The following is a 23,254-nucleotide window of genomic DNA, read 5'->3' as shown; positions in this document are numbered from 1 at the left end:
ACGTCCTCTTCTTGGGGGGGGGTCCAAGAACAAATATGGAAAACCACAAGTGGCTTCTGGGTAACATGTTGACAGAACGAGTCAGTTAGCTCACGTTGCTACATGCTAACGGGGAGTAATGTGCTAACAATGCAAACACAAAGTCAAGTAGTGGGCCGGACCCCCCCCCCCCCAACTGAACCACGCCACTAGTGTAATCTAGTGTAATCTATCAGATTGCCAAGTATGTTTTTCATGCTACTTCAACGTTCCGATGTCGTTCCGAGCGTCTGGTGACGTTCAAGTTCAAGAGTTGAAGTTCTTGGCAGCGTTTTTGTACTTGTACCTTCAGGATGTGGAAAAACCCTGGCTGGAACGGGCCTGGACCCCCCCTGGCCTGGGGACCCACATGACCGCTAGACCACGAACACCTCCCTTTGACATGACTAGCATCTCCAACAAAGGCCTGCAGTGGTTCAATTCCCAGGAAGGAGTGCTTCCTGTCAGCTCGGTGAATATTTCACACACTTTTGGGGCGAGTGGGAAAGGAGCTTATTCCGACGGAGCGCCGGCGTTATCTTCCAGAGGAAGGTATGACATTTCCATCTGGGTCCTAATCCTCAGCGTCTGCTGGCCGTGTTTGCTGAGGTTTTACACGATGTTTACTCAGAACGTCATCACGTCCGTCAGACATGCCGCCGTTCCAACGAGAGAACGGTCGTCTCCCCGGGCTTCATTTGCCAATTATTGAAAGATAATGACATTTTCCTGAAATTAGCCATTAGCCGACGGCTTTAAGAGTCATTTGGCAATACGTCTGCTCTGGTCTTTCAGCCTGGCTTCTTTCCCCCAGTGAGTCTTCCAACGTGTGGAGATGATTCATGGCAGATGAAAGCATTCTTCATAATTAGATTAGCTTGATGGACGACAATTCATTCATTATGAAGACGCCACGCACACATTCGTCTGCCGTCAGCTGCCGCCGAGCGTCGCCGACAAATAACGGCCAGGCACGCAGGGCCCGCCTGCCAGTGGCGGCCATGATACGCATTCATGGCCGCTGTGCTTTAGCGGGGGTGTCACACGGCGGCAGTGAGTAATTATTCTCTGGGCTTAATCGACCCCGTGGATGCGGGGGGGCCTGTCAAGGAGGAGGACACCCCGGCCGATCACGCCCCCCGCTTCAGGACCACCCCAGACCTTCCTGGAGCCACGCCTCCTCCACACATGCAAACCATGAGCACTCGTGTTGCCTTCAATGACGCCCCCCAGGGGTGTTGTTTTACTCTAGTTGGGTTGGCTCGGTTGTTTGTGTGTGGGGGGGGGGGTGCTTTTGTTGTCATGTGAATGCTCAAACACGCTAACATCATTGTTAGATTTCCATTTGAGGTTTGTGACAGCTTTGACTGGTCTTCCAGGGACATGGTGCTCAAGGGCTCCACGGAAGCCAAGTCCTTCCACCTTTTTGTCTTCTTCATAAATCATCAGTAGAAGGTAGCGACGTTTCAGGGAAATATCATTTGTCAAAAGACACATTTCAAGTATTACTGTAATTACAAAATCATCAAAATATTCCAAAAGTCCCTGCTAACCACTCGACCACCGTGCGGCCCCACTGAGCCACCCGGCCCCTCTCCTGTTTATGAGCATCGAACATGAGAAACGTCTCATTGCGCCCACTTTTCAAAGGTGTCCTGACCAAAACAAAACACGTCCGTGTCTTTAAAGGGGGGGAAGCCAAAAGAGGCGAACAGGGGGACCAGCAGGGGGACCAGCAGGGGGACCAGCAGGGGGACCAGCAGTGTGTTTAGGAGGAAGGCGGCTGTCAGTCGCTGTCAATCACAGGCTTTTTGATGCCATCGTCTTGGCACGGGCCCGCCTGTCTCCCAGCGTAACATCTATCAAAGAGTCACTGATGGCGGAGACAGGCGCTGCCACGGAAACGCCAGGAAATCCGCACGCTCGCTCCTTTCCTTCCCCGACTGCCACGGGAACTTGGGAAATGTAGGTCTGGATGCTGATGGAGGCCACTTGACTCCCCCCACGGGACACTTTGACTCCCCCCACACCCCCCCCCCTTCAGGATGGGCCGGCACACCCAGCATGCCTTGTGGGTGTCGTGTACACCCCATTCTGGTCAAGTCTACATGCTTTGGTTATGTTCACACAATCTCTGCAGGGCTGTCATAACTCTAAAATATGATTCATAAGCAGCTTTTCTATATGCTAACTAGGAAAAATATTCCATTTATGGAATAAACCGCCATCAACACACTTCCTGAATATGACCCGGGTCATCTGCCCTTGTATGCAGATCTGCACCAAAACGCAACATTGGAGCTGCAGACGTAGGTTGCAAATAATACCGGAAGAAGCAAGCGCTACTTAAGAAAGACAAAGCGGGTTCATTTAGCGTCGCCAGCCAGAAGGTAAAGTCCAAATGTTATTTTAGTGATAAAAGGCAAAGGCCGGCCTCCACGTCTCCATGCCTCCATGTCTCCATGCCTCCATGCCTCCATGCCTCCATGTCTCCATGTCTCCATGCCTCCACGTCTCCACGCCTCCATGTCTCCATACCTCCATACCTCCATGCCTCCATGCCTCCACATCTCCACGTCTCCATGTCTCCATGCCTCCATGTCTCCATGCTTCCATAGGAGGAAGTACAATGGAGCATAAAGGTCAGCCGTGTTCCCGGTACATCAAGCCTCCTCGCGGCCTACTGTGATTGCTTCCTTCTGGATCCGGGGGGGGGGGGGGGGGGGGTCCTTTGTGTCCGCCTGACATCATCAGTCCAGGCCGCCGTCCTTGGTCTGCTTTTCATCCTGTCCGAGACGGAACGCTCACACGGTCCGTGGTTTGCACGTCTCCCTGACAGCCGCGTACGTCTTCCTCTGCTGGTTGTGTTCCAGGCCGCCCAGGCCGGACGTCCTCCCCTGGCCGCCCGGCCCCCTGGCCTTGAACCTGGGCTCCAGTCGAGTCGGAGGAGGAGGCGATGGCGCATAAAGCATTAAAGATGTGCATCCACGGGATTGGCGCCGGCTGTTTATTGGCACTCACGGCTCCATAAAGCATTTTGCTCCGTGGGAAGGACGAGACGGACAAGCGCCATCGTCCAACTGATGGCGTTTAACACGGAATATAAACTATAAAACACAATAATAAACATGATTCATATTCGTCCTCAGGTGGCATTTAGACACGCTAGCGTGGCGTCTTGGTGCAAATTGATGGTAGGAGATCCACAAAGCTGGAGTACGACGCTAACATGGCTTATAAACACACTTCCAGGTGGGTCCATCTCTCCTCTTTGGCTGCCCGAGTGCTTCCGGAACGCACGGCTTTCATAAGCTGGAATTCCCACGGAAGCATGGCTCCATCCTCTGGGTGCTGTGATGAAGAGGACAATACGCCGCCCACCGCTGGGGAGTACACTCGTCCCTCGCAATGCTGGAATAGGATTCCATTCATGAACTGGAAAAGCACTCAAGGAGCGCCGTGATTGTAGTCAAGGTGATTGTAGGGGTGTTACATGAAGTCTTGGGGGCTCTAATGATGTTAAATGTGTATTTAGAAGGTTTATCATACCTAAAATATCTTATTATGTCTGCTGTAATGGGGGTGTAAGTGTAACTGTAGGGGTGTTACATGAAGTCTTGGGGGCTCTAATGATGTTAAATGTGTATTTAGAAGGTTTATCATACCTAAAATATCTTATTATGTCTGCTGTAATGGGGGTGTAAGTGTAACTGTAGGGGTGTTACATCATGTCTAGGGGGCTCTAATGATGTTAAATGTGTATTTAGAAGGTTTATCATACCTAAAATATCTTATTATGTCTGCTGTAATGGGGGTGTAAATGTAACTGTAGGGGTGTTACATCATGTCTAGGGGGCTCTAATGATGTTAAATGTGTATTTAGAAGGTTTATCATACCTAAAATATCTTATTGTGTCTGCTGTAATGGGGTGATGGGGTGTAAGTGTAACTGTAGGGGTGTTACTTCATGTCTTGAGGGCTCTAATGATGTCACAAACTGCATTAAGAAGATGATAAACGGGTCTTCTATGCCATAGCCATGAAAATATTCCATTTACTGATATTGACTCCCACTTTGCGGTGTTAGCAGCCTTCCACCAGCTAACACAGGTGCAGGCGGCTAATGCTAACGCATGCTAATGCTCTGCCGGGGAACCAAAGAAACGCAGAGGAAGTCGTGCAGAGGCAGCGTCAGCTAGCAAATCCATCATCTTTATTTCTTCCCCGATGAGCACCAAGAAATACTCCCTTCCCTTCCTCAAGGAACACAAAAGCCATCCCGACTCTCCTTCTGGGCTCCTTGGCCCACATGATCAACGGAGGGGGGCTTGTGGTGCGACAAGTGTGGAAAGATGGAGCAGCATGCAGACGTAGCTCGGGGGGGCCGTGCTGGTAGATAGTAAGCGAGGAGCGGCCCCCGGGTGCGTTTCACCGCCATCAGGACTCATCTCATTGGACACGCCTTCCCTCTTCACGCCGTGCAGTCCTCCACAGCCGCAGACACTCACAATGCAGCAGGACGCAGGAAGCCGGCGGCTTTATCTCCGCGTTCTCCACGCCGCATCTCTTATCCACGCCACACCTGTCAGCTGACTGACTTCTTCTTCCCGCCGCTTTGTGGGACAAAGAACAACATGGCCGCTGCTGGGCTGGCGAGGCCGCATTCCCATCAATACAAATTGGCCACGGCCGTCACGCCGCGTTACAGCCCGCCCTCTTCTGGTATCCGGCGAGTCACACGCTCCCGCCGTCTGTCGGAGAGGAAATGAAAGGCGTAAGTAGTCCTTTCCGATGTTGCCTTCAATCACGCCGATGTGAAAAGCCGCAGCAACCTCGGCGCCGAAAGCGTGTTTGCTTTCAATCCGCACGTACGCGCCCGCCTCTTAGCGTGTCAGTAGCGTGTCCTCCTCGGCCGTCCCTCGCTGTCGGGATCCCAGCCCCCAGCACTGGATGGCGCGGGCCACTTCTTTAGGTACGCCCCAGATGAAAACGGCTTTCAGAGGTCGTCCTTCAAAAAGGACCGCTAGCACGGAGCTAACCAATCAGCTCTCGGAGTCGCCATCTTAGATTTACCAAGCGACAAGACCCAGAAGGGGACGCCTCAACTTCTCACCAAACATGTCTGCCCCCTTTCAGCCTGGAGTCCTGCCCCCTACCTTTAAGGAAAGGGGGTCTCAGAGGTCTCCATTTGGCTTGGGTTACCATGGCAACACATCCTGTCCTGGCTCCGGTGATGCTTTTCTGCTTGTCAATACCGCTCTGGGTGTCAGTACCGTCGCCATCAATGCTAATGCTAATGCTAATGCTAATGTCACTGATGACTACGTTTCCTCTTCTGACGTCCTCTACATTGGGTCAGAGTGTAACAGCGACCATAAAGGGGCCGTACGGTGGCCTAGTGGTGAGCATGTGGGCCACACAGGCAGGAGATCCTGAAGATCCAGGGGACCCCTCAGCTGGGGTAGGCTCCAGCTACCCCACCCTAGAAGATATTAGTATTCTCATAAAATGTTTTCTTTTGTTTTCCTCTTGAATACTACTTGGGAAATGTGCAGAGGGCCAATAAAATATCAGCTGAGCTGCAAATGGTCCCCGGGCCACATTTTGCACACCCTGGTGTATACCAAGCTACGCTTTCAGCAACAAATCAGGACTCGGCCGCTGAGAAAATATTCCAGACAAACAAATTGATCCAAATTCCATGCGGGTCAGTGTTGACCCGACTTGACCCGACTTGACCCGCTGCAATGTCAGCCATCTTTGCTCGGCTGTCATGTGACGGCAGGCCAACGCACGCTAAGAAACCGCATCCTAAGCGTCAATGTCAACCTGCTGCCGAGTCATTTCGTCTTCATTTGTGTTTTTCCTCCGTATCGCCATCTCGTGCCTTTAAAGCGTGCGGAACGTCGATTATCCACCCCACTTGTCCCTGACATGGCGCCGCTAATACGAGCTGCTCTTGACCTGATGTTTGCGTGTCGCCGCCTGCTGCTGATTGGATTAACTTCCCATGTTGTGTGTGTCCGGGTCAATTACACAGAGCGGGCTGCCATTTCCAACCCCCCCCCTCCCGTCTCCGCCTCCTTTCCACGCCCCCGAAGGCCTGCCCTCCCCCATACGCACCCTGTCACGGACACGCACACACCAACAGCCGCCTCGCCGCCCGCCGCCCGGGGGAGCGCGCCGTAGCCGCCACCGCCGCCCGTGGCCTCTGTCTCCTTGTGTCGCGTCGCTCTCGCGTCCGGGGGTCATCTGGAGAAGGGCGGCTCATAATCAAGTCGATTAAGCCAGTCTGATGGCCGTGGTAATTGGTCCGGGTTCGAACATTATCATTAGCGCCTCAAGTGCGGTCACGACGGGACACGGCCGTCAGAGGAGAGGGAGCCTAATAGCGCTAATTGTTGCTACTTATGCTGCCTGGGGGGGGGGGGCAAGGGGGGGGCAAGGGGGGCGTCCATGGGTGCTGAGGTGTTTATTTAGGCAGTTTTTGAGCTGTCTTTGTTGCGTACTAGCGTGGGTTAGCTTGAGCGACGTCACGGCTTCAACCCGAGCTTCCATGGCTCTTCTCCAGACCAGTCTCAGACCAGTACGCCTCACTGGGCCGCTGCCTCAGGGTGGAGTACTGCCTAGTACTAGTCCACCGCTATACACACTAAAGAAGAGTAAAAGTATATGTAAAAGTATTCCAAGCATAACATGGCTAAATGGAGTCCAATACAAACGGGAGGCGTTCAAAGACCTGGTGATATGTGGTATTCTACACTGCTCGCTAGGTGTCAGCAACGTTACAGTGATCAGCACCGCAGGAAGTACTGCAGAAACAGGAAGTAAAACATGTGTGAGTCTACTGTATACTATGTCTTATTTTCTCTTATGGCAACTATATTAGGTAATAGGAGTACAAAGGTGGCTATAGGGGTGTTATTTCACGTCTAGTGAGCTCTAATAAACATTGAGGAGGTGGTTTTCTATGTCCTATTTTCTCATAGGAGTAATAAGAGTGCAAATGTGACTATAGGGTTGTTATTTCAGGTCTCTAACAATGTTAAACAGCAGACTGCATAGACTGTAAAGGTATTTTCTACGCCATAATTATTAGAGGCTGCACGGCGGGTGAGTGGTTAGTGCGCAGGCCTCACAGCTGGGAGACCCAAGTTGGATTCCCCCCTCGGCCATCTCCGTGTGGAGTTCTCCCCGTGCATGGGTGGCTTTTCTCCGAGTACTCCGGGATTCTTACGATGCATAGAAATTCCAAATGAAGCTTTGGGTCATCGTTTGTGCGGATGTGACTCCGTGGCTTGCTGAAGGTGTCAGCACCTTTCCCAGACCCCCCCCCCCCCCCAGGTCCCCGCAGCGCCTATTTGATCTCTCTGGAGGACTGTCAACTTAGCGTGCGTCTCTGAGGAAATTGAATTTGGCGTTTATTGAGGCGGCAGCGTGAATAGAGAAGATGCTGGGTTGATCTGAAAGTCAAACAAGCACACCTGCCATTCATTCCTGTTTGTTTGCGCTTTCTCCAGCTGGGAAAAACCGCCGCTTTTGTTCGGCGGCGCTTCGGCGCACAAAGAGAAGATGATGAAAGGTTGAATGGTTGATCCTCGGCGTTCCCGTCCCATGCAGCCTGAACCAAAGCAGATTTCCACGCGTGAAAAGCAGCAGGTGTGGGGACCGCTTCCTGATTGTGATGCAGGTCCGTACCTGGCCTACATAGCTACCTTAGCTCCGCCTTGGCTCGGCACGCCGGCACCCACGTGGCTGCCAATACGTTCGTTATCGGGCGTGCGCTTTGGCGAGCCACTTCCGGGAGCTTCAAAGCGCGAGTCGTCGTGCTGTCAAAACAGGAGACGAACCTCAAACGCGTCGACGGAACGCCGAGAGACGCCTGTCAGTCGGCTCTAGCTTGTGCTTAAGTGTCGCTAAATATTCATGGCCGCTTATCTGCCTGCTGCAAGCTAAAGCGACTCCTGCTATTAGGAGACCCCCCCCAGCCCCGCCCCTCTCGGTGATGTAACAGCTGCTCGCCGTTTGCGGAGAGTCAATAGGAGCACACGTGTCCTCCGTGACGGGGCACGGGTCAAATCCACAACAGTAGAGTGATATCACCTCCATCCTGCTGCTTCCTGTCCCGGCAGGGGCGGGGTTAGCTACACGACACTGCCGCCCGCTGGCTGGATGGCGTTACTGCACCAAGTCCAGCTCAAAGAGGGAACACTCGGGGACACTCATCCCTCGCTACATCGCGGTTTTCCGTAAAAAATGATAGCTTTATCAATTGATAACAACGATGAGTTTAAAACGAGGCACGTTGAAGTCCTTGGCCGAAATGAGGCTTTTGAATCCGACAAACGGCAGAAGAAACCTTCCACCTCATCCCTTCTTTATGGAGGCTAGCTGCTTCCACGCCATCCCGCACTTTCCACTAAGTAGGATTTAACATTAATATGTGGAACATTTCATAGCCACAGCAGACAATGCCAAAGGATGGGGCTTTAACATGATTAGAGCCCTCTGGGCAGGAAATAACACCCCTACAGTCACTCCTATTAACCAATATAGCAGCCATAATGCAACAAAAATAAGACATATTAGACAATGAAAACATGTTGAGGATGGGTAGGTACATGGGTAGGTAGTACATGGCTAGGTAGTACATGGGTAGGTAGTACATGGGTAGGTACATGGGTAGGTACATGGCTAGATACATGGCTAGGTAGTACATGGCTAGGTAGTACATGGGTAGGTAGTACATGGCTAGGTACATGGCTAGGTACATGGCTAGGTACATGGGTAGGTACATGGCTAGGTACATTGCTAGGTAGTACATGGCTAGGTAGTACATGGCTAGGTAGTACATGGCTAGGTAGTACATGGGTAGGTACATGGGTAGGTACATGGCTAGGTACATGGCTAGGTACATGGCTAGGTAGTACATGGCTAGGTAGTACATGGGTAGGTACATGGCTAGGTAGTACATGGCTAGGTACATGGCTAGGTACATGGCTAGGTACATGGCTAGGTAGTACATGGGTAGGTAGTACATGGGTAGGTAGTACATGGGTAGGTACATGGCTAGGTAGTACATGGCTAGGTAGTACATGGGTAGGTAGTACATGGGTAGGTAGTACATGGGTAGGTACATGGCTAGGTAGTACATGGCTAGGTAGTACATGGGTAGGTACATGGCTAGGTAGTACATGGCTAGGTACATGGCTAGGTACATGGCTAGGTACATGGGTAGGTAGTACATGGCTAGGTAGTATATGGGTAGGTAGTACATGGGTAGGTAGTACATGGGTAGGTGGTACATGGGTAGGTGGTACATGGGTAGGTACATGGGTAGGTACATGGGTAGGTGGTACATGGGTAGGTAGTACATGGGTAGGTACATGGGTAGGTGGTACATGGGTAGGTAGTACATGGGTAGGTACATGGGTAGGTACATGGGTAGGTAGTACATGGGTAGGTGGTACATGGGTAGGTGGTACATGGGTAGGTAGTATATGGGTAGGTAGTACATGGGTAGGTGGTACATGGGTAGGTGGTACATGGGTAGGTAGTACATGGGTAGGTACATGGGTAGGTAGTACATGGGTAGGTAGTACATGGGCAGGTGGTACATGGGTAGGTGGTACATGGGTAGGTACATGGGTAGGTAGTACATGGGTAGGTACATGGCTAGATAGTACATGGGTAGGTACATGGGTAGGTAGTACATGGGTAGGTACATGGCTAGATAGTACATGGGTAGGTACATGGGTAGGTAGTACATGTGTAGGTGGGATAAGGAGTATAAGTAGTAAAATGTGACTTTGGGGTATAGTACTGCATGTGTTTACTTTGCTACTCCCACTGCACTCCATCAAAACCTTGTGAATAATTTTCTTTCATATTAAGCGGCGCTAGGTGTCACTTTTGTTTTCTTTTGCGTCGATTCTGCCGCCTCTGAGAGCGAGCGAGGACGTGCGTGGCGGTGGCGTGCGTGGCGGTGGCGTGCGTGACGGTGGCGTGCGTGACGGTGGCATGCAGATGGCGAGCGCTCTCCGCTGCTTAAGCAGACAAAAGCTAGCTGAGGGACCTTCCGTCTCCTGAACGTGCCAGGAAGAGTAGGTACTTGGCACGAGTAGCAGAAACAATTAGCGTCACACAAGCACAGGCCCCGAGCTGTGTGGGGCGGGGAGAACAAAGATGGCGGCGAAACGCGGCGCTGAGAGGATCCCGCTCGTTTTTGGGAGCCGACTCCCGTCACGGCTCATTTAGCTGACGTGCTGCGCTTGTTTGTGCATTCTTCATGAGAACGCAGACAGAGGAAGCATCCCGTCCTTGGAGAAACCCCCCCGTCACCGCTTCCCCCATCCTGCCTCCGAGCCGGGATCGGAAGTACGCCTCACACAAAACAATCCTGGATCCAAACACGGCTCATTATATTCCAGCTGCTTTGAAGGTACGACGCTAGATGCTGCATGCCGTGGATGCTAGCTCACGAGGGGAGCTCATGGGGGTCAGCGTGGAAAAGAAAGAAACTAGAAAGAGAAATGCAACTTCTCTCGTGGAAAAATGGCGGTGTACAGCACGAGGCATGAAATACTTGATAGAAATACCGCACAGGTCGATTCAAGTACATCATGTGAATATACCGTATGCATGTACTCCGTCCACCTGGTGACATCCATGACAACCACGTCCGGTTTTAACATCACGTCTAAGAAAAACAATCAAACATTGATTGAGGACAAGCGCTAGAAAATGAATGAATGACATTTCTACTCCGCTGCACTCTGTGTGTATGCTAGCAGCCCCGCCTCCACCCACTGAGACAAACTGGTTTCCTCATTTATGTTGTTTGGTTTTTTTATTTTCCAACAATTTCAACATCCTGTTAGTTTTCTTTCTAGAAATATTTGGACTTTATTGCCATAATATTATGACTTGACCCTGAAATTTCCTGTTGTGGGACAAATAAAGAAACATCTTCTCTTAAACTGACATTATTTCTCCAATAATGAGCAGTTTCTTGTTGCAATTGTTAATATTTTCATTTTATTACAATTAAATTCCATCTTTTATCCCCAAAGTTTGTTTTATGTTGTCCGACAATTTCGATATTCGATTGGTGTTGTTTCGGCAGTCATAATCTTTTGGGACGGCTTTTAACGCTCCATAATTAAATACATATTATTATAGTTACCATGGTTTTGACTGGTTTAACATACAGTTTGTGTATTTAAGAACAGGATGTATTTTTAATCTTACGTCAGCCAAAGCACGCCAACCGGAACAAACCCGGAAGTTGTTACGTCATCAACAAGCGACATTGGTGAGTGACTAGCAGCTCAGCGAGCTAGCAAAACAAACTCATATCGCCAAGACTTGATAGCCCGATATACATGCCCGGTGCATTTTTCATCTTAGGTAAAATGACTTAGATTTAGTTTGGGCGTAAATGTAAATCTTACATGAGGAACTTTGACGAGTATTCCCATCGTTGTCATTTCCTTACTTTGCGTTGATTGGCTGGTAGAAGTCCTCCTTTTCATCCTCCCCTTCCCTTGTCGTCTCTGTGAAAGGTCAAAGTCTCATTTGGTTCCCCAAAAACAACCAGCCATGAGCGGGTGGAAAATGTCTGCACACGCCAGATGTCTGGTCTGCGTGGGACTGTCTCTTCTACTGACAGGTATCAAGGGGGACGCCGGGTGTCACTTGGGGGCAATGACCCCGTGGTTGTCTTGAAGGTGCGGGGAAGTCCGCGTACGTGGGGAAGAGTCACAGCGGCGGAAAGGACGATGCTGTGCTGCAGTACGTCGTTGACAACTCCCTGAGGGAACATCCGGTCCTCGCCAAACTCAGGCTGGTACATAAAAAACACCAAATCGTTCCAATCATGTGTGCGCCATTTTGCTTGGCCTGTAGAAAGCCATCATGCTAACCTCGGAATTCATTTTAACCATCTCCCATTCTTTGAACCGACGTTATTCAAAGTACTTCATTTCACAGCACACCAAAAGAATGTACAGTACCTGTACTGCATATTGTATCTGCATCTGAGCAGTTCGCATCGTGACCGCCAGAGGGCGATGAAGGGAAGCTTTTGCTGGCACATCCTTGTTGTGTTTGGTGGACTAAGAAGTCCACCAAAAGAAGACTAAGAATGTTGTATTCCCTCCACCACAGGAATGATTGCATGTGATTTCAGAGAACTATGGCGGACAAGCAGAGCGGAATGATGGTAGCGAGAGAACAAGCCCAGCTGATGGCTAACCTCATGAAACTCATCAACGCAAGCAAAGCTATTGAAATTGGTGAGGTTGCCACATTTAGTACCTTTTACTTCCTTTTACTCCTAGTTCTATCATATTTAGCCACAAGTATTTGCATCTTATTCATTCATTCATATTGCTACCATTGTTTTCTCATGAGTATGGACCTCTGTACTCTGTATGATCCATGGCATGTAGCATGTACTTGTACCCTACAGGGATGTACACGGGGTACAACGCACTCAGCATGGCGCTGGCCGTGCCGCTTAACGGACAAGTGGTAGCATGTGAAACAAACGGCGTCTACGTGGACATCGCCAAACCGTTTTTTCAGGAGGTGACTAGTTACATAAGACAATATGTTTCACCAAAGAATGACGGCCGTAATCTCGTGAGTCAACCAGCTTCATAAATATGCTTCATCAAACAGCCTGATCAAAATAAAGAAAAGCACTGTGGCGTTCAATCCACATTAAAGGACATCCACCATTGCGGTTGGACCAATCAGATCATTGATCCCTCCGACCGCTTCCTGATTGGACACATTTATGTAATTCATGTTGCATTCTGGTACCGAATGATGACGTGTCAATATCATGACTAAGAATCATATGGCAAGTACTAATCATTCAAATGTATATGAATGATGAATATATGGATTTCATTCTAGGAATGAATATGCGAGTTGATAGGCTTCATTTATGAAAAGCGTCTTTTTCCCCACGCAGGCGGGAGTGGACAGGAAGATCGAAGTGCGACTGCAAGCGGCGATGACCACGCTAGGTAAGAACCTCATCTGCCATTTCCCATCGACTTCTCATCTGCCATTTCCTGTTCTCCTTTTCTAGATGAGCTGATATCAGCTGGAGGGAATGGAACCTTCGACTTTGTATTCATTGATGCTGACAAGGCCAACTATGATGGCTACTATGAAAAGTCCTTACAGCTCATTCGGAAAGGGGGCGTCATCGCTATTGATAACGTAGGTGACATCTTCTAGAACGTTGTCTCCTCATTGTGACTGAGTGTGTGTGTGAAGGTGCTCTGGGGCGGCAGGGTCGTGGACCCGGCCCCTGACGACATCACTTCCAGGACACTGGATGCGCTCAATAAGAAGCTCCACAAGGACCAGAGGATCGACCTGAGCATGGTCACCGTGGGGGACGGGCTGACTATCGCTATTAAACGATAAACGCCGTCCAAGGAACCGGGTCAGTTACGGGTGGGAAACCTCCACCCCATGTGCACTACTTGGACCAGAAGAGGACTGGATGCGTCCCACCAGGAACTTTAAAAACAAATAAAGCTTTAAAAATGCTTTATTTAACGTGTAAACATAAAAACACCTGTTATAGTACAACTTTATTTAAATTGATTGATAGGTTATTATTAGTAGGTAATTAGGTAGAAAATGACTGGGTTGGATGGAGGAGATTGATTTGCTGTGGCGATCCCTGAGGGAAAAGCCGGAAAGAGAAAGAAGAGTTTTTGGGGAAAAAAGATCAGTATTAATAATTGAATTCTACTTTGCAGAAACTGGCAGAATTGTTGGGGTATGGTAGTAATCGGTCATAAAGGAGGATGACTGGTAGTGTGGTAGTCATCCGGATGGTGTTGCAAGTCAGTCAGTCGGCAGTCGGAGTTGAAAGACTTTATTGAAAAGTTAGCATACACAAAAGGAGCTCCGTGTAGAAGGTGACTTACGCTTAACTCCTCTTTGAGATTTCATAGTTTGGCTTTTGAAGAACTCCCAAATGCATTTGCTCGCTCGATCGGCCAACACGAACCCAAAAACTGCCTTGTTGTAGGTTGTGATGGCCGAGGGGGGGCAGAGCTTCAGCTGGGGTGGTGTGAGCGGCAAGGAGGGAAGGGAAGCCTGGTGTGTTCTTAAAACTGAGGAATATCAGAGGGTGTTTGAACAAGGAAGGAGGCGTGTGTGGTCGGGCATTGGGTGGCGGTGCCGGACAGGAACATGAGATTACATGTAAGATAAATAATACAAAGAAAAGCAGTGGCGTGACGCCGTGCTCAGAGTTTGTTGTTGTAGCCTTTGAACCCGATCTCTTCAAGATGTCCCCCGCTTGCTGGTTGGGAAATAACCTTAAGGCCAAATGTTGCTTCTGATATTCCGGAGTTCTTAGTGCGGGAGGAAACGCTTTAGGCTTCCAGTTCCAAGCCCAGACCCAACTTGTGGCCTCCGGCGTTGATGTTCTTCCCGTCCACCAGGCCAGCCAGGGTGAGCTTCACACCTGTGCAGGTAGAGGAGCTGACGTTATGCACACCTACGCCGCTTGCTCGTATCCTCTGCTGGCCTAGCGCCTCACAATGGATGGCAGTAGCTGCATTGCTATGACGAGGGCGGACCTACGTGACCTTTGGCCTTGGAATGTGGAGGGGCTAGCTAGTCGTGCTAATCAACACGCCAACTTTCTATCAGAAGTTAAAATACAAGTCATAATTTGAAGTGAAGTAGATATTCATAATCAGCCTTTTCACCTTGATGACAAAGCTGATATGTGAAAGATATAAAACATCTTCACATGATTCCCTTTTGGGGGAGGTGTGTAAAAGAAGGAAGTAGGACTCACCTGGTCTAAGAGTCTGGGTGTAGCCGATCCCCACCAGGCTGTTGTTGTTCACCTTAGCCTGCAAAAGACGCAGAAGATGCAAAAGCGTTGACGCCATCTTGCAGGTTGAATGTTCCCGACGGCGCTCTCCTCCGGCCGGTAACTTACGCTGACGGAGGCATCCTTGTCCAGCTGGTACTTGGCGGCGATGCCAAAGCGCGTGCTGTTGCTGCCGGCGGTCCATGCCAGGTTGACCGCCGTCTCCAGCTTGTCGCTGACCTTCTGGTAGATGGACCCTCCAAACTCAGCTCCATCGTTTCTTCACCGAGAACAGAAAGATGGGTGAGATGAACTGGACCAGGACCTGCTGGATACTGGCATGCTAGCATACTCACACGTTGGTATGCAGCTGGAAGTCTCCCGTCTTGTAGCCAATGGCAAAGTTGTTCTGGGTCATCTTGGATTTGGCGGTGTCAAAGGTCATCTGGTAACCGGCCAGCCAGCCCTCGTAGCCCACCACGCCCGCTCCATGGATGGTGGGGCCGGCGAAATCAAAGTCCACGTCGCAGCCCAGGTTGACGTACTCGCGCTTGTAGGCGGTCTTGACCTTGCCGCTCTTCTTGCTGCGTGGTCGTACGGGTGATGCAACGTTCTTATGGTTATGAAATCATACTCCAAACTTACTGCTTCATCAATGACCTTAACCCGGCACATGCTGGCCTTTCCCATTCTTAGCATGGCCCCTGAATGCGCTGCCTGCCTCCACATGCATCCTCTGGCCTCCTAAAGGCCTCGGAGCTTCTCAGGTAAAAAAGTAATCCTGTGACCACACTAATGTCTTTTGGCCTCAGTCACGCACGTCCTCTAATGGCGTGACCTCTACGCTAGGCATCACCAATGGCGTGACCTCTACGCTAGGCATCACCAATGGCGTGACCTCTACGCTAGGCATCACCAATGGCGTGACCTCTACGCTAGGCATCACCAATGGCGTGACCTCTACGCTAGGCATCACCAATGGCGTGACCTCTACGCTAGGCATCACCAATGGCGTGACCTCTACGCTAGGCATCACCAATGGCGTGACCTCTATGCTAGGCATCACCAATGGCGTGACCTCTACGCTAGGCATCACCAATGGCGTGACCTTTCACGCTGCATGGAGACCCATTTAAGTTGGGCTGGATCAGGATCCAATAACCACCATAGAGAAGGATTACTGGAATACTGGATTACTGGCTTTAGGCAGTACCTTTACTTTAGAACTTCTTAGCATATCTTTACCAAATGTGAAAGTGGATCCCCCCCCCCTGCAGTAGAAGCACAGGTTGAAAAAGAGATGATCATACCCAGTATTTGGGGAGAAGGTTGTGTCAAAGGTCAACTTCAGTCCCTTGGCAATCTGGAGAAACCATGAAAACCAAATGAAACACAGCGTGGTGGTGGTGGCGGCGATGATGATGATGATGGTGGTGGTGGTGGTGATTATGATGATGATGATGGTGGTGACGGTAATGCTCGTGTGCTTTCACGAGTGCGTGGCGTCCTTGCCTGATCTTCGATGGTGATTTCTGTTCCCAGGGTGTTGTCGGTGTTCCACTTCTCGGTGAAGGTCAGGCCGTATTCGGCCCGCTTGTACTTGGTTTCCAGGCTGCCAACAACTTTGCTGGTGTCCGTGTTGGAGGAACCCGATGTCTTGAATTCCTGCGCAGACAAACGGATGAAATCACAAATCCAATGAAATCACAGCAAAGGAACATCAACTCAGACATGACAGATCTTGCTAGGCACGTCAATCCTCAGCATGGTTTAACTCAAGAGAATGACATTGCCGACGAGCACAATGCATCCCGCAGGGCACTGTCCCAATGGTTGGGGGCACCCATGCGGCCGCATCGCTCGTGTTTCAAAGCGGGTGTCCGGTCAGATTGTTTTACCCTTCCCACCCTAGACTCAGATTAGACTCAGACCTTGACCTCCTAAAAAGTCTTGGATTGTGTTTCAAAGGAAAGGCATTTAAAAAAGGTACATTATGCTAAACATTCACAGAGATGAGGCTCACACCTGACTGGCACCATGCATGCTGTTCAATAATGACATGACAACTGATTGACAGGGCAACGTCCACAGTGGTAGACTGGTAAAACAGCTTACCACTCCGCTGGCTGACTTGGTCTTGACGTCAAGCTTCACCAGGCCAAAACCTGAATAGACAAGGCCGTTTTTCCATCAATTTGGCAGGTAAAACACTTCAAACATCTACAGGTGCTCGTACCGTAGCCTTTGTTGAAGATGTCCTTTGCGGACTTGCCCAGATCAGCGTATGAAGGAGGCACGGCCATCGTTTCTGCACGCAGGGATCAAAAATATACGCAGTTACTACTAGTCATCAGTCAGCAAAACACAAACATTCACATACAACCGACATTGATTCTCCTAAAATCACAATTCCTAATGCTGCTCTGGAAACCAAATGGAAACAAACGCAACGTTTTAGAGGCGAGGACTCCAATGGTGTCAAAGCCATGGTAAATATCCCCGCATGTCACATCTCCAAAGTCAAACATGCAATATTATACGATGAAAGTGGAACATACCTACTTAAAATAAATGACAAAAAATAGGTCAAATATTTCATTAAACAGGAACCACAATCGATCAAATTCAAACGATGCCCAACCCAAGTGTTGGTGGAGTTGTCCAATTAGCATACTACGGTCAGTTGGGATGTCGGTTACTGTACGGACATGTCCCACAGACTGTCACTTTTATCTGTGGCGGGCACCAAGAATAATTGAATGTATGTAAGGACAAGCATATGCTTTTCCAGTTACGCCCCCTTTGACATAAGTCAGGTTACATCCAATCCTCTGGTCAGAAACAAATAAATCGTCCATTTGAGGAGTGGGAATACTCCCCAAAATGTCCCATCCCAGCTGTAAAGACAATTCCTTCCCCATTCAACAGAGGCTAGCAGCTTTGAAGTCGAATGCTGTGAGACTTTAGACCTCGGTGCACAAGCGCTAAGACATCAACCTCCAAAGCCCGTTTGTCGTCGCCGCTTTGCATTTAAAGTCCTCTAAGTGACGTAGCCGTCCACCCCTGGGGCATCGCAGCGGTGGCCTGGCAGCCTCGGACAAGGTTAATGTGCGACTGAGGCGAGAGTCCTTTTGTAGACCCGGTCCAACCCAAGCTTACGTCTTATCGTTAGTTGGTTTAAAACTAAGGCGGGTGGAGGCGGCACACGCTGGTGCGAATTAGCGGCACGTCAAAGTGATGGGAGCCGTCGAGCCGTGTCACTCTGCACAAACAGGCCGCAAGGACGGTTAACCGACTTATAAGCCCTTACCCGGAAACCTTATTTAAGACGATAAGCCACACATTGATCCCCAAAGCGGTGAACACGTTTTGCAGTTTTAAACACAACAGAAGTGAATTACCACCACACATGAGTCAGACGCAGCATGCCCACCACAGCTAGCTTAGCTAACACCGCTAAAGCTAGCAAGAGTTACCGGCAAGTTCGAGCGCGTCTTCCGGCCTGACAGCGACTACCACAGCAGTTCTACCCCAATCAAAGGTGTCTCTTACCGGTGGTAGATTTGGCTCAAGGTGGACTAAAGTGACTTTTTAGGAGCAATGTTCCTCAAACCGCACTGGGCGAGGCAAGCAGCACCGTTGGAGGACGAGCTGAAGGAGACTCCGCTGCAATGAAACCTGACCTATCACAGTCGTAGCGTAGGACCGGGGCTGTCCACGGCTTTGCCCGAGTAAAAAATATGTTTTGTTTAATTTCGATGTAATATTAAAAGTGCCTTATTATCCATTTGGGGGACATGTCATATGCCTATCTTTAACCTATGTCGATGTAGTAGATTTTGTGTGTGTCATTGTTTGTTATTATTTGTTCAGCTCACAGGCTGGTTTGCAAAATAGAAATTGCTCTCAAGTGCCATAATGATAAACTCAATATAACGTGCTCAATTTGAGACAGTTCAACTTTAGAATATGCATTTTCGTTCATATATTATGACCGTATATAGGAAAAATTATTCAGGCAAATGCATACGGCCTCCGTCGACTATTGATGACGCAGTTATGTAACCCGTAATTGCGGGAAAACAAGCCCCCTTTCCCATACAGTGTTGTTGCGGGACGGAAGTATGACAATAATGTGACAGCAGTGCTTTGTTTTTTCTTTATTGGTAACGAATACTGTGATAAACCGCGACGAAAGGTGCTTTTAGCAATGGAGTACGGAAAGGAGCGGGTGGTGGCGTTAGTGGACATGGACTGTTTCTACGTGCAAGTGGAGCAGAGATTGAATGCAGCCCTGAAGAATACTCCCTGTGTGGTGGCTCAGTACAAGACCTGGAAAGGAGGAGGGTGAGTACCCTTCCTGGGCCCCATGAAGCCTAAAGTGTTGTCATTCAGAGACGTTCAGTGAAAAAAGATGCGCCTTTATCAAGGAAAGCCTTCACGTTTCCCTGTTGGACATCACTGCTGTCAATCAAAGTTGGAACGCCAATCTCACGCATATCGTTTGTTTTATTAATACATTTCATTTGCAAGCGCCTTTCTAAAAACCCAAGTTCACGGCCCATGACACAAATAAAACAGGATGAGGGTGTAAACAGTTGAGTTTGGAGTCTGGATATGAAGATTTAAACTACAGCCAATCACGCCTCACATTTACAGTAGGACTCAAATGTCTTTTCTTGTGTCAGCATCATAGCCGTGAGCTACGAGGCCAGGGCCCACGGGGTCACCAGGAACATGTGGGTGGATGACGCCAAGAAGCTGTGCCCGGATCTCCAGGTGGCCAGGGTGCGCGAGTCTCACGGCAAGGCGGACCTGACCCAGTGAGCGATGGATGCGTTGTGGCGTATGATGCTGTGGAGGCCAAAGCTAACGGCGCCCGTTGTGTCCAGCTACAGGGAGGCTAGCGTGGAGGTGATCCGGGTCATGTCTGGCTTTGCCGTGATTGAGCGGGCCAGTATCGACGAGGCCTACATGGACTTGACTGCGGCGGTCCAGCAGCGGATTAAGGAGATGGCAGACAAGCAAATAGAGGCTGATCTGCTGAGGACCACTTACATCGAGGGTTACCCCCCCGGTTTACCTCCAGGACAGGAAGCGGCTGTTTTGGATAAAGGTGCTCATCCTACCAAACTATTGATCCATGTGAGCAACATGGCTGAGCCCCTCTCAGTAAATATACCTACGTTCCTTCTACAGAGCAGCAGAGGTCCACGGGTGTCCATCAGTGGTTGGCGTCCTTGCCCGAGCACGGCTCTGCAGAGCTCCAGCTGACCGTGGGGGCCCTCATCGTGGAGGAAATGAGAGCTGCTGTGGAGCGAGACACGAGCTTCCGCTGCTCGGCTGGCATCTCCCACAACAAAGTACGAGACATGCTTCCACACGTCTGTTAGGAAAAGTACACGTTTACACGCTAGGAAGGAGCTCATGACGAGCTTCATTATTATTCATTAAAGATATTTCTTCACAAATAAAGTCGTTTCTTTAAAAATAAGGAGTAGCCTTTTGTATTTGACTTCATTTTGTCATATTTGAATATTAAAAAGCTCAAGCTCATAAGATAGCATAAACATAACCACTAACGGTAGTCAGACATTGGAAGAAAGTCATTAGTGGAAAAGGCGTGTAGTCATGAAGTTACTCCCGAGTAGTACACTTGAATATACCATGATCAACTAGAAGATATTCATCTTGGAAGTATTGCATGTGACGTTTCCTTCCTGCAGGTGCTAGCTAAGCTAGCGTGCGGCTTGAACAAACCCAACCGCCAGACGATACTGCCGCTGACTTCGGTGCCAGAGCTTTTCCGCACCCTGCCCATCGGCAAGATGTGAGTATCTTCACCCCAAATGTCACACCCTTGCTTCTTCTTCACGTGTCTCCTTGTGATGGGCTCACTGAGGCAAGACGCAACCTGGGGGGGAAGCTGGGGGCGTCCATTACGGAAACGCTGCAAGCAGAGATGATGGGGGATCTGACCCGCTTCTCTCAGGCCCAACTGGGGCAGCACTTTGGAGAGAAAACGGGGTAAGAAAGACGTCGTGTGACCTCCAATGTTCTGACATTTTGATTTGTGAGGACGGAACGTTGCATTTGACAGCCAGTGGCTGTACGATCTTTGTCGGGGGGTGGAGTTTGAGGCGGTGAAACCGAGGCAGCTCCCAAAGTCTGTTGGCTGCAGCAAGAACTTCCCTGGGAAAACATCGCTAGCCACCAAAGAGCAGGTACTCTCATCGCTCATCCTGGGTTAGACCGTGCAGGTGTACCTAATCCTTTGGCCTAACGTCTGCCAAGGTCCGGCATTGGCTCCATCAGCTGGCCCTGGAGCTGGAGGAGCGGCTCACCAAGGACAGAGAAGCGGTGAGGGTTTTGTGACTAAACTGCAGAGAGTGCGGGGCGGGCCCTCAATGAGGCCGCAGGTTATCGTTGTTATTAAACGTTGATCCTACCTCGCAGAACGGCAGAGTAGCCAAGTTGCTCACGGTGGGGGTCCGTCAGCTGGGCGACAAGAGACCCAGCTCCTTCTCCCGTTGCTGCGCTTTGGTTCGCTACGACGCCGCCAAGATCTCCGGCGACAGCTTCGCCATCATCAAGAGCCTCAACACGGCAGGAAACCAGCAGGCCGCGTGGTATGTACCTTAGATGGCGTGACATTATTAACACATGGCATGCATCATACATGCTTATTTTATACACAGACATCATACATCATCAAGATGTCATAAAAATAAGTGATTTATATTTCAGATATTTCATATTTGGTTTAACTTTGGCACCTAAGATAAATGTGACTGAAATAAGTCCAGTGGGTATACTACATTGGCCACAAATGCCATGAATCAGTGAACAACTTATTACATTGCATATTTCATTGTTCACACGCTACCCACATTAAAAATCATTTCATGCATACGTAAGTCATGAAACGCATCATGAAATCATCCTTTTTACATTTTGGACTACAGTTGACGTGAATGGTCATATGTTATAAATGATTGGCATTTCAAGATGTATTCTATACTTCATTTTGGAAATTATTTCAATGATTTGCCAGGACACCCCCCCTCACCCTGCTGCATCTCTCCGCCAGCAAGTTCAGTGACGCCCCTTCAGCAGCAGGGGGCGGTATCGCCGGCTTCCTCAGCTCCGAGGTCTCATCCACTCAAAAGCCTTCCTGCAGCGTCCAGACCTCCACTCAGTCCACTCAGTCCACTCAATCCACACACAAACAGCCCAGCACTATCCAGTCTTTCTTCCTGAAGAAGACCAGACGGGAGAAGGAAGGAGAGGGAGAGGCTCCATCGATGGCCCCGTCCTCGTCCGCTCGCACGGCGTCTTCTCATCCTCGCTCTGACATTGCCTCTTTCTTCCACAAGAAACACACGGAGAGATGCTTGCAGGGGTCCAACACTGATGCCCAGCCAGAGGTTCCACAGCAGTCCTCGTGTGATGTTCCAGCAGAGGACAGCAGCAAGGACCTGCTGAAATGTCAACTATGCGGTCAGGAGGTGCCTGTGTGGGACATGCCCGAACACGACGACTATCACTTTGCCTTGGACTTGCACAACTCCTTCTCTTCTCCTTCATCCTCTCCAGCACAGTCCTCCCGGGGGAAAACACAACCCAGAGGCTCGGCAGGACCTCTTCCCAAAAGACAGCGCTCGCACGGTTCTACTGCTGGAACCCTGGATGCTTTTTTCCAAAGAAACTGACTGTTTCATGTACGAGTGCCCTTTTAAAATGCCAATAAAAACTACTTCCTTTGTATCTCTCAGGTTTATTTTAATGTGGGCCTTCTACTGTAATACCACAACATGCCGGCAGATGCTGCTATAACAAGCAAAAGCAAGCTATTTGTAACCAATCATGTCAAATCAGAGCCAAAATACCACACAGATGCACCGTTTTCGCATGTAAAAATCACTCAATGTATATTTGGAAAACGCCATTAGTAAGATAGTCCACCATAACGAGTTGAGGAAACGTTGAGAAACCACCTTTTCACCAGATGTGGCTCTCCTTGACTGGAGCCGAGCAAACACGCTGGACTTTACAGTGAGCAACAAAAAGACAATTTACACTGAAGTCTAAGTAAGTTCAAACATTGTTGGAAGTGGAAAATGTGAAATGTAGCCACCCAAAGAACGTCCGGCGATGCTCCACTGAGGTCTTGGAAGCGAGATTGCTAGCTAGCTAGCTTCTCTTACCCCGCCCCCCGGAACTCCCTCCAGGCCACGTGCTACTAATGTACTTGTACTTTCTAATACTAATACTTTCGGCACCACAGGCTCTCACGTCGATACTTCAGCCATTTGTGGTAACCATTCCCACCCACACCCGGATGTGCTCTTATTTTGAAGACCGGAAGTGTGTGTA

At 49.7% G+C, this 23,254-nt stretch overlaps 3 protein-coding genes across 3 annotated transcripts; 2 read left to right on the top strand and 1 right to left on the bottom strand.

Annotated features, from left to right (window-relative positions):
* The first annotated feature begins 11,538 nt into the window (after window positions 1-11,538).
* LOC131108073 (catechol O-methyltransferase domain-containing protein 1-like) lies at window positions 11,539-13,591 on the top strand. Its single transcript, XM_058058826.2, has 7 exons — window positions 11,539-11,689; window positions 11,748-11,866; window positions 12,209-12,314; window positions 12,491-12,609; window positions 13,001-13,055; window positions 13,121-13,254; window positions 13,312-13,591. Exons 1-7 carry the CDS (start codon window positions 11,620-11,622, stop codon window positions 13,462-13,464), a joined length of 756 nt encoding a protein of 251 aa, XP_057914809.2. The 5' UTR covers window positions 11,539-11,619; the 3' UTR covers window positions 13,465-13,591.
* A 317-nt stretch (window positions 13,592-13,908) lies between these two features.
* Window positions 13,909-18,597, bottom strand: LOC131107847 (non-selective voltage-gated ion channel VDAC2). The gene is made up of 9 exons (XM_058058246.2): window positions 18,431-18,597; window positions 17,115-17,186; window positions 16,994-17,043; window positions 16,391-16,543; window positions 16,189-16,241; window positions 15,235-15,462; window positions 15,008-15,158; window positions 14,861-14,918; window positions 13,909-14,521 (listed from the first exon to the last, which is right to left on the bottom strand). Exons 2-9 carry the CDS (start codon window positions 17,179-17,181, stop codon window positions 14,430-14,432), a joined length of 852 nt encoding a protein of 283 aa, XP_057914229.1. The 5' UTR covers window positions 17,182-17,186; window positions 18,431-18,597; the 3' UTR covers window positions 13,909-14,429.
* A 322-nt stretch (window positions 18,598-18,919) lies between these two features.
* polh (polymerase (DNA directed), eta) lies at window positions 18,920-22,645 on the top strand. Its single transcript, XM_058058453.2, has 10 exons — window positions 18,920-19,225; window positions 19,567-19,701; window positions 19,771-19,994; window positions 20,078-20,241; window positions 20,605-20,708; window positions 20,786-20,905; window positions 20,979-21,102; window positions 21,173-21,238; window positions 21,335-21,507; window positions 21,933-22,645. The coding sequence occupies exons 1-10, from the start codon at window positions 19,089-19,091 to the stop codon at window positions 22,588-22,590; spliced, it is 1,905 nt and encodes a 634-aa protein (XP_057914436.2). The 5' UTR covers window positions 18,920-19,088; the 3' UTR covers window positions 22,591-22,645.
* The last annotated feature ends 609 nt before the right edge of the window (window positions 22,646-23,254 follow it).

The sequence above is a fragment of the Doryrhamphus excisus genome, linkage group LG20 (assembly GCF_037039965.1).
Source record: "Doryrhamphus excisus strain RoL-2023G ecotype Guam linkage group LG20, RoL_Dexc_Guam_v1.1, whole genome shotgun sequence".
In the NCBI taxonomy this organism is placed as follows: Eukaryota; Metazoa; Chordata; class Actinopteri; order Syngnathiformes; family Syngnathidae; genus Doryrhamphus; species Doryrhamphus excisus.
Note: the sequence above shows the minus strand (reverse complement) of the source record. Positions and strands in the feature narration are given on the sequence as shown.